The sequence below is a fragment of the Pristiophorus japonicus genome, chromosome 1, assembly GCF_044704955.1.
Source record: "Pristiophorus japonicus isolate sPriJap1 chromosome 1, sPriJap1.hap1, whole genome shotgun sequence".
Classification (NCBI taxonomy): Eukaryota; Metazoa; Chordata; class Chondrichthyes; family Pristiophoridae; genus Pristiophorus; species Pristiophorus japonicus.
The window spans coordinates 100,282,642-100,301,559 of NC_091977.1; the positions used below are offsets into that span (position 1 = coordinate 100,282,642).

At 44.5% G+C, this 18,918-nt stretch overlaps 1 protein-coding gene across 4 annotated transcripts; it reads left to right on the forward strand.

The window, feature by feature from the left end:
- The first annotated feature begins 950 nt into the window (after positions 1 to 950).
- prxl2c (peroxiredoxin like 2C) lies at positions 951 to 18,465 on the forward strand. 4 transcript variants are annotated; one of them, XM_070881956.1, is made up of 6 exons: positions 951 to 1,048; positions 2,417 to 2,485; positions 3,899 to 3,952; positions 6,573 to 6,678; positions 15,799 to 15,930; positions 17,579 to 18,465. In XM_070881956.1, the coding sequence occupies exons 1-6, from the start codon at positions 986 to 988 to the stop codon at positions 17,704 to 17,706; spliced, it is 552 nt and encodes a 183-aa protein (XP_070738057.1). In that variant the 5' UTR covers positions 951 to 985; the 3' UTR covers positions 17,707 to 18,465. The 4 variants fall into 4 exon arrangements, with proteins under 4 accessions (XP_070738057.1, XP_070738054.1, XP_070738055.1 ...); XM_070881953.1 differs by lacking the exon at positions 951 to 1,048 and adding an exon at positions 1,627 to 1,881 and having other exon boundaries at positions 17,579 to 18,464; XM_070881954.1 differs by lacking the exons at positions 951 to 1,048; positions 3,899 to 3,952 and adding an exon at positions 1,627 to 1,881.
- The last annotated feature ends 453 nt before the right edge of the window (positions 18,466 to 18,918 follow it).

Here is an 18,918-nt window from a genome sequence, read left to right on the forward strand (position 1 = left end):
TAAGGACGATGAAACACAGTTCTTGGCCTAGAGCTGCAAGCTAAAAATGCAAGAGATTCTGGTCTTGCGATTAGAAATTGCCTTGAGAGAAAGGGCATGACAAAAGCAAGTCAGTCACGAAAAGGACAGGGCTTGTAGTTTATTATTTTTTCAAGGAAATAAGTGAAATCTGCTTTGATTGTTACCTTGTATGTTCACTTCCTGTCTGTAAAGTAAAGCAGCTTAATGATTCATATCTGGCCTCATTTCAGCAAGTGTTTCTCAGTCTGCCTTCAAAAAAATTGGAGAAGCACAGGTGAGAGTATGTGCAAGAGACATTGGAGCCAAAATTCAGCTCCCCAAAAAGGCCTCTTACCGCCAGAAAGTGGCAGCCAGGCAGTGGAGTCGAGCGGCCGCCGACATCCGCTGCCAGTGAAATTTAGCTTGGGGATTTTTCTGCCGGTCCCCACTTCCACCCCGCTGCTGCCGACCGCTCCTAAGTGCGTCATCAAAGCGTGCTCCGCCGATCTCCCGCACTTCCAGCCAAATTCACCTGCAAAAATCCACGATTCGCCGAGCAGTGCCCCCGACAGCTTTTCCTGTCGGTGCACCTTGTTGTCTGTGTGTGGGACCTGGCGAGGGCGCACTGCCACTGCCGCAGCCGCCAGTTTAGTTTTTTTTGCCAGCCGACTTCCAGGTCGGCCGGACAATTATGGCCCCAGGTTCAGCCGGGCCGCCAACAGGCAGCCTGGCACCCCTTTTTGGGTGCCAGACCGCTAACCCGGCCGAAACCCTCCCTGGTGGCCCAGTGGACCGAACCGAAAGAATCGCTGCTTCTCTCCCCTTTAAGTGAAGGGGAGAGACGTGGTGACGCACACGCATAATGACGTAATCACAATTCAGAGACTCCATCCCCACCTTCACTTCCGCCCCTCTACAGTACTTACCGCCCAACTTCCGCCCCCATTATGACCGACTTCGGTTTGCTTAAAAAAAGACAAAAGAGATGAATTTACCGAAAGAGGCCACCTCATCCGACGTGGTGGAAAAAACACTTCAGGAGCGGAAGGTGCAACCTGTTGTGGGCAGGGGTGAAATTCGGCCCCATTAAATCCAGTTCAGATCACAAGAGGGCCCTATTGTTACACTCCTGTGTTGCTCAATCATATAGTTAGATGTTGGACAATACGGGTATACCTTAAAAGATGCTCAGAATGCATACAGGAGTGACGAGCACTGCTGTCCCCCATGCACACATAAAACTTGTTTCTCACCTCAATCCATTCCATCAAAAACAACTGGTCCACTTGCTGTTTGTGGAATTTGTGCACATTGCCTGCTGTATTTGTGTACATAACAGAAGTAACTACACTTCAAAAACTTCATTTGAAATGCTTTAAGCCTACCTGAGAATTGATAAGACAATTTATTTCTATATTATAGAAAGATTATATTATAACTTATGACTTCACATTCAGCAACAATAAATAATTTAGAGAGGGTCGACTTCTATGCAGTCTGTTTCCAGCCAGTAGCAACGATTTATTATGCACAGCTTTCAAAAGATGGTTAGAAACTATACACAAGTTCTTCTTTCCAGTGTGACGCGGATTTGTGTGTGTTCAGTGCCACTGGCTGTAACTAGAAGAGGACTATTGGGCGGGATGGTTCATGTTGAAGTGACGGCACTTCCAAAAATAACTAATGCCGACCATTTTGGCAATGACATCGGGAGCTCCCCAAACCGTGCAGATCAACAGAAACCCTCAGGACCAACTCTACCCACCTCCTACCATTGACACCAAGGCTGCTGATGACTGCTTCGTTGTCGATTGTTGTGGAAGCAAAATACCTTTCCCAGCTTTGTATGGGGAGAGGAAAGCGATCCTGGTTTTCGTCAGGGTAAGAGAGGCAGGGGAAAGCTATCGGCTCAGGCATGGTTCAGGGACTGTGTGGAGAAGGCAACACTCAGCCTTTGCAGAAAAATAACATTAATTTCTTAAGTGATAGAGATGAATTGAAAACGTATTTAGAAAATTAATAGGAGAAAGAGAAAAATATTGAATTGAAAACGTATTTAGAAAATTAATAGGAGAAAGAGAAAAATATCGTGGCGTTTATCATTTGTTTTATATTTTTTTCCCATAAATTCAAATTTCTGAGGAAGGATCTTGCATCTGAACCATGGATCTTTTTCCTTTACAGGCGCTGAGTGACCTAATGTGTATTTTTGTTTTGGGTTGATTTCCAGTATTTTTCTTTTCTTTTTGTGAGTTTAAGTTAATAAAATACAAACATCAACATTAATCAAAGTGAAATGCTTTTAAGGAGCCATTGTATTATTAAATACTTATTTATCTTGATAAGACATAGGTTAATTTATTAATCTATTCAGTTTTATTAAAAAGGCCTGACATGAAATGTTGATATTTTTCAGCATTTTCTGTGCTACACCTGCAAAGAGTATGTGGAGGATTTAGCAAAAATTCCACAGAAATATCTGAAGGTGAGCACAAAATACATTTAGGAATTTCATTCCCTCTCTAAGGTTGCAACCATAACTTGATTACAAATGCTCAATTTTCAGAATCAAGCATATTATTATTTTAACATATAAAAAAAGTTAGTGTACAATTTGCTAAGGCTGCAATGAGTAATTCAACAATAGGCAGGAGAGCTTCAATGTCTCTAAGGAGACCAATATTTAATTTTGAAAAATAATTTGCAAAGATTAATCATTAATTTACAATTAAATTGGGATTAGTGCTGGTGGGAGTATAAGATCTTGATGCTTCATTTCCCCTTCCCTAGAGAAAAAGTACTTCCAGAGACAAGCAGTAAGAAGGACGATAGAATAGTTGATCCATAAAACTTAGATGATCAATCACTATATATAGCCATTAGCACATGGCTCAGGATGATTTATTCTTACATTTGGGAAATGGGCAAGTGAGGAAGATTTGTGTGTTAATCAGTGAGTGACAGATTTTCAGACTAGTAATATTTGAATGGTGCTGAGTAGGGAAGTAAAATGTAACGTGTCATAATCATTGAGCATATAGATTTTTTGGGTGCGAGCCGAACTACATTAATAAAATCATTTATGTCAACTGAACATTTCCAGGCTAATGAAGAATTATTTGATTTTACCCATCTTGGGTCAATCAGTCACTTTAAAAAGTACAACTTCATTGATGGCTAATTAAGCGCAGCCAGTAAATTGTTAAGACATATAACCAGTAAATTGCTAAGACATATAATGAGGAATGCCCTAGTATCAACCCCCAATTGGGGCAGCAGTTGTGTTGTTGCAGTTGGCCTCAGTATCCCTGGGTTTTGGAAGGGAAAACCAGCAACGGTTCCTGCACCTGATTGCTTTTTGCAGCTTATACTGAAAGTGAGTGTGTGTGAACACACTTGGGCTCAGCTGTGGTGCCACCTGCTACTCAATAGCCTGCTGACCTAAACTGCCACAGTTCACATTTGAATAAAGGACACTTGGCTGAGGTGCGGTGAGCATGAACGGTACCCATGCAACCATACCTCAGCAAGAAATCTTCACTGGAGGAGAGGAGAAAATTGAAACTATGTCACAGCATGAGTCATGATCATCGGGGAAGAGTGGGAGATAAAAAAAAGCAGAAGGGGTGAAAACTAACATATTTAAGCTTAGAGATACCAATTAGTTTTAACACTTTTGATTTGCTTCATGTAAATACAGTCCCTATTCTAAAACTTAAAATGATTTCACATTTTCTTAGTCATTACTACCAATTCTAATGGCCTTTGTGTTGGTATTTAGTCTTGTTATTTTTCACACTGTATACCTTCTGATGTATTTCCCTCAAGTTACAAGAAATTGTAGTTTCAAGATGTCACCAGCACTGCATCAACTGAATTATTTACTTGTCTTTTGAAGGATGTTGGTGTCAGGCTGATAGTTATTGGACAGTCCACCCATCACCATATTGAGGTATAACTCCTGTTCTTAATCAGTTCACAATTGTTAAAAGGAAGTGTTTGCGAAACATATTACTTTGTGCTTATGTAGATACTACTTTACCAGCTAGCATTACTGTTAGAGTATCACAGAAGTGGTTAAGAATAGCATAGCATAGATACATAAAAACTGACTGCAAAAGCTTCTATAGTTAGGTGAGGAGAAAAAGATTAGTGAAGACAAACGTAGGTCCCTTACAGTCAGATTCGGATGAATTTATAATGGGGAACAAAGAAATGGCAGACCAGTTGAACAAATACTTTGGTTCTGTCTTCACAAAGGAAGACACAAATAACCTTCCGGAAATACTAGGTGACCGAGGGTCTAGTGAGAAGGAGGAACTGAAGGAAATCCTTATTAGGCAGGAAATTGTGTGAGGGAAATTGATGCGATTGAAGGCCGATAAATCCCCGGGGCCTGATAATCTGCATCCCAGAGTACTTAAGGAAGTGGCCCTAGAAATAGTGATCATTTTCCAACAGTCTATCGACTCTGGATCAGTTCCTATGGATTGGAGGGTAGCTAATGTAACACCACTTTTTAAGAAAGGAGGTAGAGAGAAAACGGGTAATTATAGACCGATTAGCCTGACATCAGTAGTGGGTAAATGTTGGAATCAGTTATTAAAGATGAAATAGCAGCGCATTTGGAAAGCAGTGACGGGATCGGTCCCAAGTCAGCATGGATTTATGAAAGGGAAATCATGCTTGACAAATCTTCGAGAATCTTTTGAGGATGTAACTGGTAGAGTGGACAAGGAAGAACCAGTGGATGTGGTGTATTTGGACTTTCAAAAGGCTTTTGACAAGGTCCCACACAAGAGATTGGTGTGCAAAATTAAAGCACATGGTATTGGGGGTAATGTACTGATGTGGATAGAGAACTGGTTGGCAGACAGGAAGCAGAGAGTCGGGATAAACGGGTCCTTTTCAGAATGGCAGGCAGTGACTAGTGGGGTGCCACAGGGCTCAGTGCTGGGACCCCAGCTATTTACAATATACATTAATGATTTAGATGAAGGAATTGAGTGTAATATCTCCAAGTTTGCAGATGACACTAAGCTGGGTGGCGGTGTGAGCTGTGAGGAGGATGCTAAGAGGCTGCAGGGTGACTTGAACAGGTTAGGTGAGTGGGCAAACGCATGGTAGATGCAGTATAGTGTGGATAAATGTGAGGTTATCCACTGTGGTGGCAAAAACACGAAGGCAGGATATTATTTGAATGGCGGCAGATTAGGAAAAGGGGAGGTGCAACGAGACCTGGGTGTCATGGTACATCAGCCATTGAAAGTTAGCATGCAGGTACAGCAGGCGGTGAAGAAGGCAAATGGTATGTTGGCCTTCATAGCTAGGGGATTTGAGTATAGGAGCAGGGATGTCTTACTGCAGTTGTACAGGGCCTTGGTGAGGCCTCACCTGGAATATTGTGTTCAGTTTTGGTCCCCTAATCTTGCTATTGAGGGAGTGCAGCGAAGGTTCACCAGACTGATTCCCGGGATGGCTGGACTGACATATGAGGAGAGACTGGATCGACTGGGCCTGTATTCACTGGAGTTTAGAAGGATGAGAGGAGATCTCATAGAAACATATAAAATTCTGACGGGACTGGACAGGTTAGATGCAGGAAGAATGTACCCGATGTTGGGGAAGTCCAGAGCCAGGGGACATAGTCTAAGAATAAGGGGTAAGCCATTTAGGACTGAGATGAGGAGAAACTTCTTCACTCAGTTTCTCCTTTAACCTGTGGAATTCCCTACCCAGAGAGTTGTTGATGCCATTTCATTGGATATATTCAAGAGAGAGTTAGATATGGCCCTTACGGCTAAAGGGATCAAGGGGTATGGAGAGAAAGCAGGAAAGGGGTACTGAGCTGAATGATCAGCCATGATCTTATTGAATGGTAGTGCAGGCTCAAAGGGCCGAATGGCCTACTCCTGCACCTATTTTCTATGTTTCTATGTAAGGGGAAGCTAGATAAGTACATGAGGGAGAAAGTAATAGAAGGATACGGTGATAGGTTGAGATGAGGTAAGGTGGGAGGAGGCTAGTATGGAGGATAAACACTGGCATAGACCTGTTAGGGTGAATAGCCTGTTTCTGTGCGGTAAATTCTATGTAATTGGGGATGGCCGCTCAATGTTTTCTTTTTGGATGCAATGGGAGGGAAATTTAGGTCTAACCCAATTTTTTTAATAAAAAGTGAGGCCAGATTAACTCTCAAATGGGATATTTTAATTTATTGCATGTTAATTCTACCAGTATAAATGTGTCAGTAAATACACATATGTGTATTTGAATGTTTAATTCAGATTATGGCAGCAGGTCTCAGCATGAATAAAATATTAACTGCACTTTATAAAAATGTGCAATTAATTCAGCTGCAATAAACAGCTAGTGTGAAGGTCACAATGTAATCAGTTTCTGATCAGGCTCTTAACCTGAAGAAACTGTTTCTCTCTCCACAGATGGTGTCTGAGTATTTCCAGCATTTGTTGTTTATATTGAAGAATTCTAGTATCTGCAGTATGTTGCCTTTTGAAACAGATTATGTGTTTGTATTAATATTTTCATAAATAATATCATTTTACTTCTAGGGTTTCTGTGCACTTACCGGATATACTCATGAAATTTACGTTGACCCAAGCAGACAAATTTATAAAAAATTAAAAATGAAACGAGGGGAAACATTCCACGAAGAAGGTAGTATACTGGTTTAAGGTACTGTTCTGTGAATCTTGCACGTTTATGAGAGGTTATATACCCACTTTTTTCAACATTATTTACTTCTCTCCCAGGGCTTGGAACACACATCACCTGTGGATGAGGGTGCAGTGAGGGGTCTGGTCCTAGTCTTTATGAATTATGTGTTTAAACAGCCAGGTGGAAATACACTAAATCAGGTGGACGATGGTCCGCCCCGTGAATTTTGTTTTCTCCTTCCTTGTGAATACAATGAGGAACCTTTGCTGATTTTTTCCTTTCCTATCCCAAGAACACTGAGTAACACCCCGAGGTTCCTTAATCAGATCAACTAATCCAGCACACATTGGAGATTGAATTTTGACCCTTCCACATGTGTATGGCTCAATACCACAAAGAACACTTAACCACTGAGTCATTGGGAGAAGCAGCTAAAGTTTTTTAAAGGACGCATTTATTTGTACTGCCAAAATGGCCAACATGCTCCATCCTTTATTTCTGATTTGTCCCCTTGGAGGATAAGCCAAACCCTGAAGTTTCACAGGAATGTGTCACTGGAACTGCCCATCCCAAGGTCTCACTGACTTTCCAAATTGTAACTCGATCCACTTTGACTTCCTGAAGCAACAGAGGACAGAGCTCCTCAGAAGACAGCAAGGGCCAGCCGAAGTGCCTTACCCCAGTCCAAGTGCATGCCTCCCCCAGCCGAAGTGCCTTACCCCAGTCCAAGTGCATGCCTCCCCCAGCCGAAGTGCCTTACCCCAGTCAAAGTGCATGTCTTCCCCAGCCGAAGTGCCTTACCCCAGTCCAAGTGCATCCCACCCCCAGCCGAAGTGTCTTAACCCAGCGCAAGTGCATCCTTCCGCCTCCCCACCCGCCACCATAGATGGGGCATTGCATATGGATTGTTAACAGGTTTATTGGGTGTGAAGTGAATAGTGACAGTGTCGTGACTTCTGGATATCATCCACTCCAACGATGTCCCTTGTAGGGGGTTGGAAGAACGTGATCCATCTTCCCTGAGTTCCCCCTCTCCCCGCCAATCCCCCCCCACAACCACCCGTGTCTTTCTCTCTCTCTCTCCCCAGCCTCCCTCTCCCCCTGCCTCTCTCTCTTGCTCCCCCAGCCTCTCTCTCTCGCTCCCCCCAGCCGCTCTCGCTCCCCCATCCTCTCTCGCTCCCCCATCCTCTCTCTCTCTTTCTCCCCAGCCTCTCTCGCTCTTTCTCCCCAGCCTCTCTCTCTCCCCCCAGCCTCTCTCTCTGCCCCCCCCCCGACCCCCGCCCCGTCCAGCCTCTCTCGCTATCGGGCTCAGGACCGCCGTTATTGGATCCCCGCCGGCCGCTCTCGGGCCCAGGACCTCTGGCTGCTCTCAGGCCCACGCCCGAGGGACCGAGTCCTGCGAATCGGTGAGAGAGCGAGTCGGAGCCGAGCGAGAGAGCGAGTCCTAGAGAGGGGAGGGAGCAAGGCAGTGAGTCTTGCGAATCGGCGAGGGAATCAGCGGAGTCGCAGGCTTCAGGTCCTGCTTCTCGGCACCATGTGCATGGAATGATTCAGGCCGGGAAGGGAGGCGGGGCTTTTCGCATGTTGGTCAAAAAAGTGCAGTATGGGCAGGGCTGGACGGACACCTGTCTGTCAAAAAAAATGCAGTACAAATAGTTACTTCATTACTTTGTTTTTCAAAACACAAAAGAAACTGATCAACTTGATGGTTGTGTATGGAGAAAGAGTCAGACTGAACACTGTGAGCTCAAAGTAAAGTGTGACCGTAGTCTTTTATTACAGGTCTCCAGAGTGCCTCTCCAACCTGTGAAGCCTTCTTAAATACCTGTGCTCCCAAGGGATTATGGGATCCATAGAAACATAGAAAATAGGTGCAGGAGTAGGCCATTCTGCCCTTCGAGCGTGCACCACCATTCAATGAGTTCATGGCTGAACACGCAACTTCAGTACCCCATTCCTGCATTCTCGCCATACCCCGTGATCCCCCTAGTAGTAAGGACTTCATCTAACTCCTTTTTGAATATATTTAGTGAATTGGCCTCAACAACTTTCTGTGGTAGAGAATTCCACAGGTTCACCACTCTCTGGGTGAAGAAGTTTCTCCTCATCTCCGTCCTAAATGGTTACCCCTTATCCTTAGACTGTGACCCCTGGTTCTGGACTTCCTCAACATTGGGAACATTCTTCCTGCATCTAACCTGTCTAAACCGTCAGAATTTTAAACGTTTCTATGAGATCCCCTCTCATTCTTCTGAACTCCAGTGAATACAAGCCCAGTTGATCCAGTTTTTCTTGATATGTCAGTCCCGCCATCTCGGAATCAGTCTGGTGAACATTCGCTGCACTCCCTCAATAGCAAGAATGTCCTTCCTCAAGTTAGGAGACCAAAACTGTACACAATACTCCAGGTGTGGCCTCACCAAGGCCCTGTACAACTGTAGTAACACCTCCCTGCCCCTGTACTCAAATCCCCTCGCTATGAAGGCCAACATGCCATTTGCTTTCTTAATCCCTTGGGACTCCGGGGAATGAGCCCTCTGGTGGCTGTACAGAGTAAATACAAGTCCACATATATAACAACATTCCCCCCCCCCCCCCAAAGTCAATAGTGTGACTATTTACAATGTGAGTCGATCTGGGGCCCTTCTTGCCCTGGTTGATTGTCTTGGTGTGAAAGCTGGTGTTGTTGAATCATTTGTTGGGCTCTCGCTGGGCTGCTGTGCAGTTGGCCTTGCTGGGCTGCCTGGTGTGTTGGGCCCTGCAGGGCTGCTGTGGATGATGAGTTCTGCTTCGTGGTCAACCGTGGTGTCGGTTGCCACTGGTGTGTGTGTTAGGGGATCAAAAAAGGTAGGGTCCAAGGTAGGTTGCTCAGGGTAGTCCGTGAATCTGAGTTTATTTGGTCCAAGTGTTTCCGGTGAATGAGTCCATTGGAAAGTTTGACCCGAAACACCCTGCTCCCCGCTTTGGCCACGACAGTGTCGGGCAGCCACTTGGGTCCTTGTCCATAATTCAATACAAATACAGGATCATTGACTTCAATCTCGTGTGACACATTTGCGTTATCATGTTATGCACTTTGTTGAAGCCACCTGCTCTCTACCTGTTCATGTAGATCAGGGTGAACTAACGAGAGCCTTGTCTTAAGTGCTCTTTTCATGAGCAGTTCAGCAGGTGGGATCCCAGTGAGTGAGTGTGGTCTCATGTGGTAGGTAAGCAGGACTTGGGATAGGTGAGTCTGCAGTGAGCCTTCAGTTACCCCCTTCAAGCCTTGCTTGATGGTTTGCACTGCTCTCTCTGCCTGACCATTGGACGCTGGTTTAAACAGGGCAGATGTGACATGTTTGATCCCGTTATGGGTCATGAATTCTTTGAACTCAGCACTGGTAAAACATGGCCCGCTGTCACTCACCAGGACATCGGGTAAGCCGTGTGTGGCAAATATGGCCTGCATGCTTTCAGTGGTGGCAGCGGACGTGCTAGCCGACATTATCTCACATTCAATCCACTTGGAGTACGCTTCTACAACCACAAGGAACATTTTACCCAAGAACGGGCCTGCATAGTCGAGGTGTACCCTAGACCACGGTTTGGAGGGACAAGACCATAAACTTAACGGCGCCTCCCTGGGTACATTGCTTAACTGCGAGCATGTATTACATCTGTGAACGCAGGACTCTAAGTCCGCATCGATACCGGGCCACCACACGTGGGATCCGGCTAGCGCTTTCATTATTACAATGCCTGGGTGGGTACTGTGGAGGTCATTGATGAAGGTGTCTCTGCTCTTCTTGGGGACCACTACTCGATTGCCCCACAGAAGGCAGTCTGCCTGTATAGACATTTCATCTTTGCACCGCTGGAACGGCTTTATTTCTTTCTGCATTTCCACTTGGACACTGGACCAGCTACCGTGAAGCACACAACTTTTGACTAGAGATAATAAGGGGTCCTGGCTTGTCCAGGTTTTGATCTGCCGGGCAGTGACGGGTGATTGCTCACTCTCAAATGCTTCCATAACCATGGCTAGATCTGCGGGCTACACCATTTCCACCCCCGTGGTGGGCAATGGCAGCCTACTGAGAGCATTGGCGCAGTTTTCTGTGCCTGGCCTATGGCAGATGGCGTAGTTGTATGCGGACAATATGAGCGCCCATCTCTGGATGCGGGCCGATGCGTTGGTATTTATCCCTTACTCTCGGAAAACAGGGATATAAGTGGCTTATAGACAGTTTCCAATTCGAATTTTAGCCCAAACAGGTATTGATGCATTTTCTTTACCCCATTGACACACGTTAACGCTTCTTTTTCAATCATGCTGTAGGCTCGCTCAGCCTTAGACAGACTCCGGAATGCATAAGCAACCGGTTGCAGTTTCCCGAAATCATTAGCTTGTTGCAATACACATCCGACGCCATATGACAATGCATCACATGCTAGTACCAAACGCTTACATGGATCATACAACACAAGCAATTTGTTTGAGCATAACAATTTTCTCGCTTTTACAAAGGCATTTTCTTGGCTTTTGCCCCAAACCCATTTGTCCCCTTTTCGTAGTAAGACATGTAGTGGTTCTAGCAGGATGCTGAGACCTGGTAAGAAGTTACCAAAATAGTTCAAGAGTCCCAGAAACGACCGCAGCTCCATCACGTTCTGTGGCCTCGATGCATTCTCGATTGCCTCCGTCTTCATGTTGATGGGGCTGATGCCGTTCGCCGCAATCCTCTTTCCCAGGAACTCCACTTCAGGCGCCAGGAAAACGCACTTCGAGCATTTTAACCTGAGCCCCATGCGGTTGAGTCGTCTAAGAACCTCCTCCAGGTTCTGCAGGTGCTCGACTGTGTTCCGACCTGCGACCAAGATGTCGGCCTGGAAAACCATGGTGTGCGGGACCGACTTCAGTAAACTTTCCATGTTTCTCTGGAATATCGCCGCCGCTGATCGGATTCCAAACGGGCATCTGTTATAAACAAAAAGACCTTTGTGCTTGTTGATGCAGGTGAGGGCCTTCGATGATTCCTCCAGTTCCTGAGTCATGTAGGCTGAAGTCAGATCCAGCTTCGTGAACATCTTTCTTCCCACCAGCGTTGCAAAGAGGTCGTCTGCCTTTGCTAATGGGTATTGGTCCTGCAGGGAGAATCTGTGGCGATTACAAAGTAACTGACGTTGCCTTCTCCCTTGAGGACTGGGACAATAGGACTGGCCCACTCGCTGAACTCGATCGGTGAAATGATGCCCTCTCGTTGCAGCCGGTCTAGCTCGATCTCTACCCTTTCTCTCATCATGTATGGTACTGCTTTCGCCTTGTGATGGATGGGTCGCGCCCCCGGAATTAGGTGGATCTGCACTTTTGCTCCTTGGAATTTCCCGATGCCTGGTTCAAACAGCGAAGGAAATTTGTTTAAGACCTGGGCACACTAAGTGTCGTCAGTGGGCTATAGCGCTCAGAAGTCATCCCAGTTCCAGCGTATCTTTCTCAGCCAGCTCCTGCCGAACAGCGTGGGACCATCGCCCGCTACCACCCAGAGTGGTAGCGTGTGCACGCTCCATCGAAAGAGACCTTTATGGTAGAACTGCCGATTACAGGAATTAGTTCTTTAGTGTAAGTTCTTAGTCTCGTGCGAACTGGAGTTAAGACTGGCCTTGAGGCCTTGTTGCATCACAACCTTTCGAAAGTCTTTTTGCCCATGATGGACTGGCTCGCGCCCATGTCCAGCTCCATTGACACCGGGAGTCCATTCAGTTCATTATCGGGGGACAATTTGTGGTGAATGTGTGCACCCCATGTACCTCTGCCTCCTCTATCTGAAGCTCTGGTTTGTAGTGATCCTCCGTGGATCTGTCCTTCTCTGCAACGTGGTGGTTTGCAGGTTTAACAGGCTTAGCAGCTTACCTGCACACTCGTTGGAGGTGTCCCATTGTTCCACAGCCCTTGCAAACATATCCTTTGAATCGGCATGAATGGAAATGATGATCACCCCCGCAGCGCGAACAAGGTGTTAATGGCCTTGCATTCATCACCCTTGATGGTGGACTCTGAGACATCTGCGGACGTGTAGCTGCAGGTATGTGTGACCTGCCCTGTACATTACGATTTGAAAACAACATCACTTTGTTCACAGTACTTGTAGCAGCATATGTGTGCTGAGAGATTTGCTTAGTATTGTCACTGGTGACAATGAACACTTGGGCTAACACTATGGCCTTACTCAAGGTTGGGGTCTCTACAGTCAAAAGCTTGTGAAGTATGGTTTCGTGGCCAATGCCAAGTACGAAAAAATCTCTCAGCATGTGCTCCAAATGTTCTTCAAATTCGCATTGTCCTGCAAGGCGTCTCAGCTCAGCGATGTAACTCGCCACTTCCTGGCCTTCAGACCTTTTGTAGATGTAGAACCGGTACCTTGCCATCAGAACGCTTTCCTTCGGATTCAAATGCTCTCGGACAGTTGTGCACAAATCGTCGTACGATTTCTCCGTGGGTTTCGCTGGAGTGAGCAGATTCTTCATGAGGCCATAGGTTGGTACCCCACAGACGGTGAGGAGGATCGCTCTACATTTGGCAGCGCTCTCTTCCCCATCCAGCTCGTTGGCTACGAAGTATTGGTCGAGTCGCTCCACAAAAGTTTCCCAATCATCTCCCTCCGAAAATTTCTCCAGGATGCCCACTGTTCTCTGCATCTTTGGGTTTGCTATCTGTATCTCGTCGCCAGTTGTTGTGTATGGAGAAAGAGTCAGACTGAACACTGTGAGCTCAAAGTAAAATGTGACCTTAGTCTTTTATTGCAGGTCTCCAGAGTGCCTCTCCAACCTGTGAAGCATTCTTAAATACCTGTGCTCCCAAGGGATTATGGGATCCCTTGGGACTCCGGGGAATGAGCACAAAGCAAATACAAGTCCACATATATCACATTAATATTGAGATATTTTCACTGAACGAGGAACAAAATTGGATCATGATTATAAGAAAAGAAAGCTTAACCGAAGAAGTAAATTTTTCATAGTTACCATTGAGAGTAAATTTATTACTACATTTTTCAAATTTTTCTGTCCTACCAATAATTAACCGATTGCCATATTTAAATGCCCTGACAGTATAGCCAACATTTTATTGCTGGCACAGAAAAGGTGGAATTACTGCTAAGTGATAAATTGTGACTCCAACAAGTAAAATACATTTGTAGTTTCTCCTGAATGCTGTTTAAACATAAATGAAATGATTTTAACCTTATCCAGCAGACGAAAACCTGGCCAGGTGGGCAATTAAAATTGCCAGATTACCCGGACATCATAAGGAATTTTTAAGCCTCTTCTGCCCTGTCACTCCCCCCACCCCCACTTACCCGATCACTGTCAGATTTTCCAAAGGCCAGAAGCTGCTTCCCACTCAGAACAAGTTGGAAATGGGATGTTAATGATACCCGGAAGCTAAAATAGCTCGGGGCTGCTTTCTGCAGCAGCAGTGAAAATATCTCTATATCCAGTTGACCAGTTTCCTTCATGTAATTATCCAAGTCACCTTGCTTACCCACCCAGCCAAAACCCAACTAGAGTTCAAATCAGGGTCATAATTGGCATTGTAGCCCACTCAGGACAGGATGCCAGCTGTGCTTTTTATATCTAAAAAATGTGCAGAAATAATGCTGATCTCTAGCTTTCCTTATGTCTGTTGGATTTTAGAAAAACAAAATCAGTTGATAGATTGATATTTGCTGTGCACAGTTTCTTAGTATTTTATTCTACATTTTTGATGGAACTCCCTGCTGTAAACATTGGACCCAGGAGGAAAAAATCTTATATAGCAGGGAATAGAATCATATGCGCATAGTATCAAGACAAGAGATAAATTTAAATTTATGAACAAGGACCTAATGTGTTTTAGATAGATTAAATGCCTACATGTCTTTCAGATAGATTAAATGCCTATATTTTTGTTTACTTATTTATTTATTCACAATTCTTTCTTACCCACTGCTTTTGAGGTCAACTTGAGTTGCAGTTCCAGTTCGTCACCCAAGAAACCATTCTTTACGTGGAAGCCACGACAGCGAGCATCTACAGGCTATTTGACACTGAGGCATCAGAGATGTGCCTGATCTTATCTTCAGTCGAAAGCTTCACATTTGTACCATGAGCAGGGGTTGCTGGATTCGCAATCAGAAGCGGGAATTCCAGTTGATCTTTTTTCTTTTAACGTGGGGGCTCTGAGGTCAAATACAATGCTCTTGCTGCTTTAGTTGAGAAGGGCTAACTCAGAACAGATCAGCGTCTTCCTGGTTGGAATGGCTTGAAGCCACTCTGTGAGTTATATTTACCCAGTTGGTCAATTAGGAAGAATTCAAAAAAAAATTACATTGTTTTATAAATAGCCTTGATAAATAGAAATTTAGAAAGAACTTTTAATAAAAATGTAAATAACCTTAATGATATGTTATACTGCTATACTGCTTCATTGTTTTGGTATAGTTTTGGTCTCCATATTTAAGTAAAGATATACTTGCAATGGAAGCTGTTCAGAGAAGGTTTACTAGGTTGATTCCGGAGATGAGGAGGTTGACTTATGAAGATAGGTTGAGTAGGTTGGGCCTATACTCATTGGAGTTCAGAAGAACGAGAGGTGATCTTATCAAAACATATAAGATAATGAGGGGGCTCGACAAGGTGGATGCAGAGAGGATATTTCCACTCATAGGGGAAACTAAAACTAGGGGACACTGTCTCAGAATAAGGGGCCACCCATGAGGAGGAATTTCTTCTCTCTGGGGGTTGTAAATCTATGGCATTCTCTGCCCCAGAGAGCTGTGGAGGCTAGGTCATTGAATATATTTAAGGCGGCGATCGACAGATTTTTGAGCGGTAAGGGAATAAAGGGTTATGGGGAACGGGCAGGAGAGTGGAGCTGAGTCCATGATCAGATCAGCCATGATCTTATTGAATGGCAGAGCAGGCTCGAGGAGCCAGGTGGCCTACTCCTGCTCCTATTTCTTATGTTCTTATGTTTATGACCAGCTTGGTTATAAACTACCCTATTGGTAACATTTATATGCTTTGGTTCCCAAAGACAGTAAGTCGATCTGCTATCCGCATCCTATGTTCAAAGTTACACTGGGCTTCTTTTATCAGGCAGGAGTCCTCACGTCAAATCAAGCATGCTGATTGGAATCCTTAAGAGTACGTGGTCTGCAATGAAGAGCCCAGCATTTGACTTTCAGGGTGACCCAGATCAGCAAGGTGGAGCTTTGATCATAGGGCCTGGTGAGCTCAGTTTAATTTCTGAAGAAGGTTTAGTTGTTGGAATTTTAAAACAGATATTTCAGATGTCACATTTTTTATGAATATTAACCAGTAAAAATGTTTTCTCCTGAATAACAAAAAAGATTCTTCAAAATAAACTTACATCTGTTGCATGGAACAACTTAGTTATTGAACAAATTGCATCATTACAAACAAGACTTTTTACTGAACCCTGTATTAGATTCTGTACTTTAACTCCCAATACAAGGATGATTTTAAGAACACTGCAGCTTTAAAATAGCATTAATTATTTTACCCCAAATATTATGTTGTAAACTCCACCCTTCACCACAAACAATTGTTTTCTCAAGGTATTAATTCATGCTTAACATGGGTACTAAAACTCATAGTACCCATGTACTAAAACTCACACCCAAGTAGCTAATCTTTGGGCTCAATTTTTCCCAAAGCATTTTTTTTAGCATATTTGAAGAGTTACACCCAATTTTTTGGGACCCAAATACGCCAAAAAAGTGTTGTAAGTTTCCCCGTTGGATCTCTTCATTTTGGCGTGACCTAACCCGACCTTTAGTTTTGGGGGTGAAGCCTTGATCTGCGCCAGAAAGATCAGGCTGCCATGGTAACCAGGGACACAATCTGAGCTGAGACTGCAAAGTGAAGCATACAGTCACCTCCCAACACATTAAAAGAATTGAAAAACACATAGCACCAACTTACCTCCAACTCCGCCCGAAGGATCTTCTCGGTCGCTGGTCCCTCTCCCTCTCTCTCTCTCTCGGACCGAGAATGGGACCGAACTGTGTGTGTGAACCGGGGACCGAGAATGGGACCGGACTGTATGTGTGAACCGGGGACCGAGAATGAGAATGGACTGTGTGTGTGAACCAGCGACTGAGAATGGGACCGAACAGCCTTCGGGCCGGGTTGGAGGTAAGTTGCGGCTATGTGTTTTTCAATTCTTTCAGTGTGTCCGGGCATCTGCTGCGCTGCTTTCCTTACCTGCGCCGATTTCCTTAACTCTAGGGAAGGTTTTTCAGGACAGGCCACATACACTGGCCTAATCAGAACTGGAATAACTCTCAGCTGGCCAAACTTCCCTAAATGGCCAGAATTGGCGTAGGTGGCTGGTTACACCTCCTTTGGCTGAAAGAAAAACTGACTTTAAAAATTTGTAACTAACTGAGTTACGCTGGTGCAAATTGATTGGGGAAAATGGGGATTTTTAAGTTAGGTCAGAAAAAGCAGCCTGCTCAAAAAAAACCAGCGCAAATACTGGGGAAAATTGAGCCCTTAATGTGTGAGCCGAGACAATGAGCAGCCTCTTCGACTGTGAGAGCCATCACAGAGAAAACTGTTCTTGTCCTTGTCCAGTATTCACACACATGTACTTTCCAACAGGAAGTCACTGGATAACAATCAGGAATAGAAAACCTGGCTGATTTTTCTTCCTCTCCATATACCAGGGACACTGCGGGTCAATTGTATTGCCCCTCTGCTCCTCAAGCTGAGATCAGCTAACTTAACACAGGCAGGAAATTGAACTTTGGACTTTCCAGATCTTTATGGCTTAATACTGCATCACAGAAATGTATTAAATTTGATAGGAAGCCTTACTAAACATATTCATTATTTATTCTTATTTCTACAGGAGATGAACTTCACTTTGGGCATCTTGATTTAAATCGGTTGGACCATGCACCTATCAACCTATTGCTACAGCTGGCTGGAGTTCAAACAGTGGACTTCACCTATGAGGCACAGACCATTGACATTTGAAGTAATGTTGATAGAAAATAAAAACAACATAGGATTCTGTTCAACACACACATCTATAGCTCCTATAACTACAATAGTTTCTGTATTTTTAACTATCAGAAATGAAGTGTTTTGACTAATGACACTAAAACGAAGTTAGTTTGGTGGTTAAGTATCCCTGTATCTTTTTTCTCCTTCCTGACCTTTTGTGTTCTCCAGTTGAGACAGAGGAAATGCTCCCAGACTTTAGCCTATGTTGCTGTTGTGCTGGTACAGGCAAGCATGCATTGTGAGAATAGTCCCTGTGACAAATGTCAGCTGCGGCTCAGTGGGAATACACCCACCTCTGAGTCAGAAGGTTGTGGGTTCCTTCACCAAGCGTGCTGAAGTCCCTGGAGTGGGACTGGAGCACATAAATCTAGGCTGACATTCCAGTGCAGTGCTGAGGGAGTGCTGCACTGTCAGAGATGCCATCTTTCGGATGAGACATTAAACCAAGGCCCCGTTTGCTCTCAGGTGGACGTAAAAGATCCCATAGCACTATTTTGAAGAAGAGCAGGGGAGTTATCCCCATTGCCCTGGCCAATATTTATCCCTCAATCAACATAACAAGAACAGATTATTTGGTCATTATCACGTTGCTGTTTGTGGGAGCTTGCTGTGCACAAATTGGCTGCCTCTTTTCCCACATTACAACAGTGACTACACTTCAAAAATACTTTATTGGCTGTAAAGCACTTTGAGTTGTCTGATGGCCGTGAAAGGGAAAAATTAAAAATGTAATGATTTTCAAAATGGTTGCACTTTTAAAATTTATTGTGAATATCAGAAACAATAGAAAAAGTCCGAAAATTACAGAACTTCTGATCTTGGGTCGGCAGTGCTGGACCCGAAAGTCCCGAAACATTCACGTACAGCTGAAATAGACAACTGGAATTGGGGTGCAAATCCACAGCCCTTCACTCTCTGGTAAAACCTGTTTAAAAAAAATGATTCCTGGGATGTGGGAGTCGCTGGCAAGGCCAGCATTTATTGCCTTTACCTAATTGCCGTTGAGAAGGTGGTGATGAGCCACCATTTTGAACCGCTGCAGTCTGTGTGGTGAAGGTACTCCCAAAGTGTTGTTCAGGAGGGAGTTCCAGGATTTTGATCCAGCAATAATGAAGGAACGGCGATATATTTCCAAGTCAGGATGGTGTGTATCGAAGGGAATCTTGCAGGTGATGATGTTCC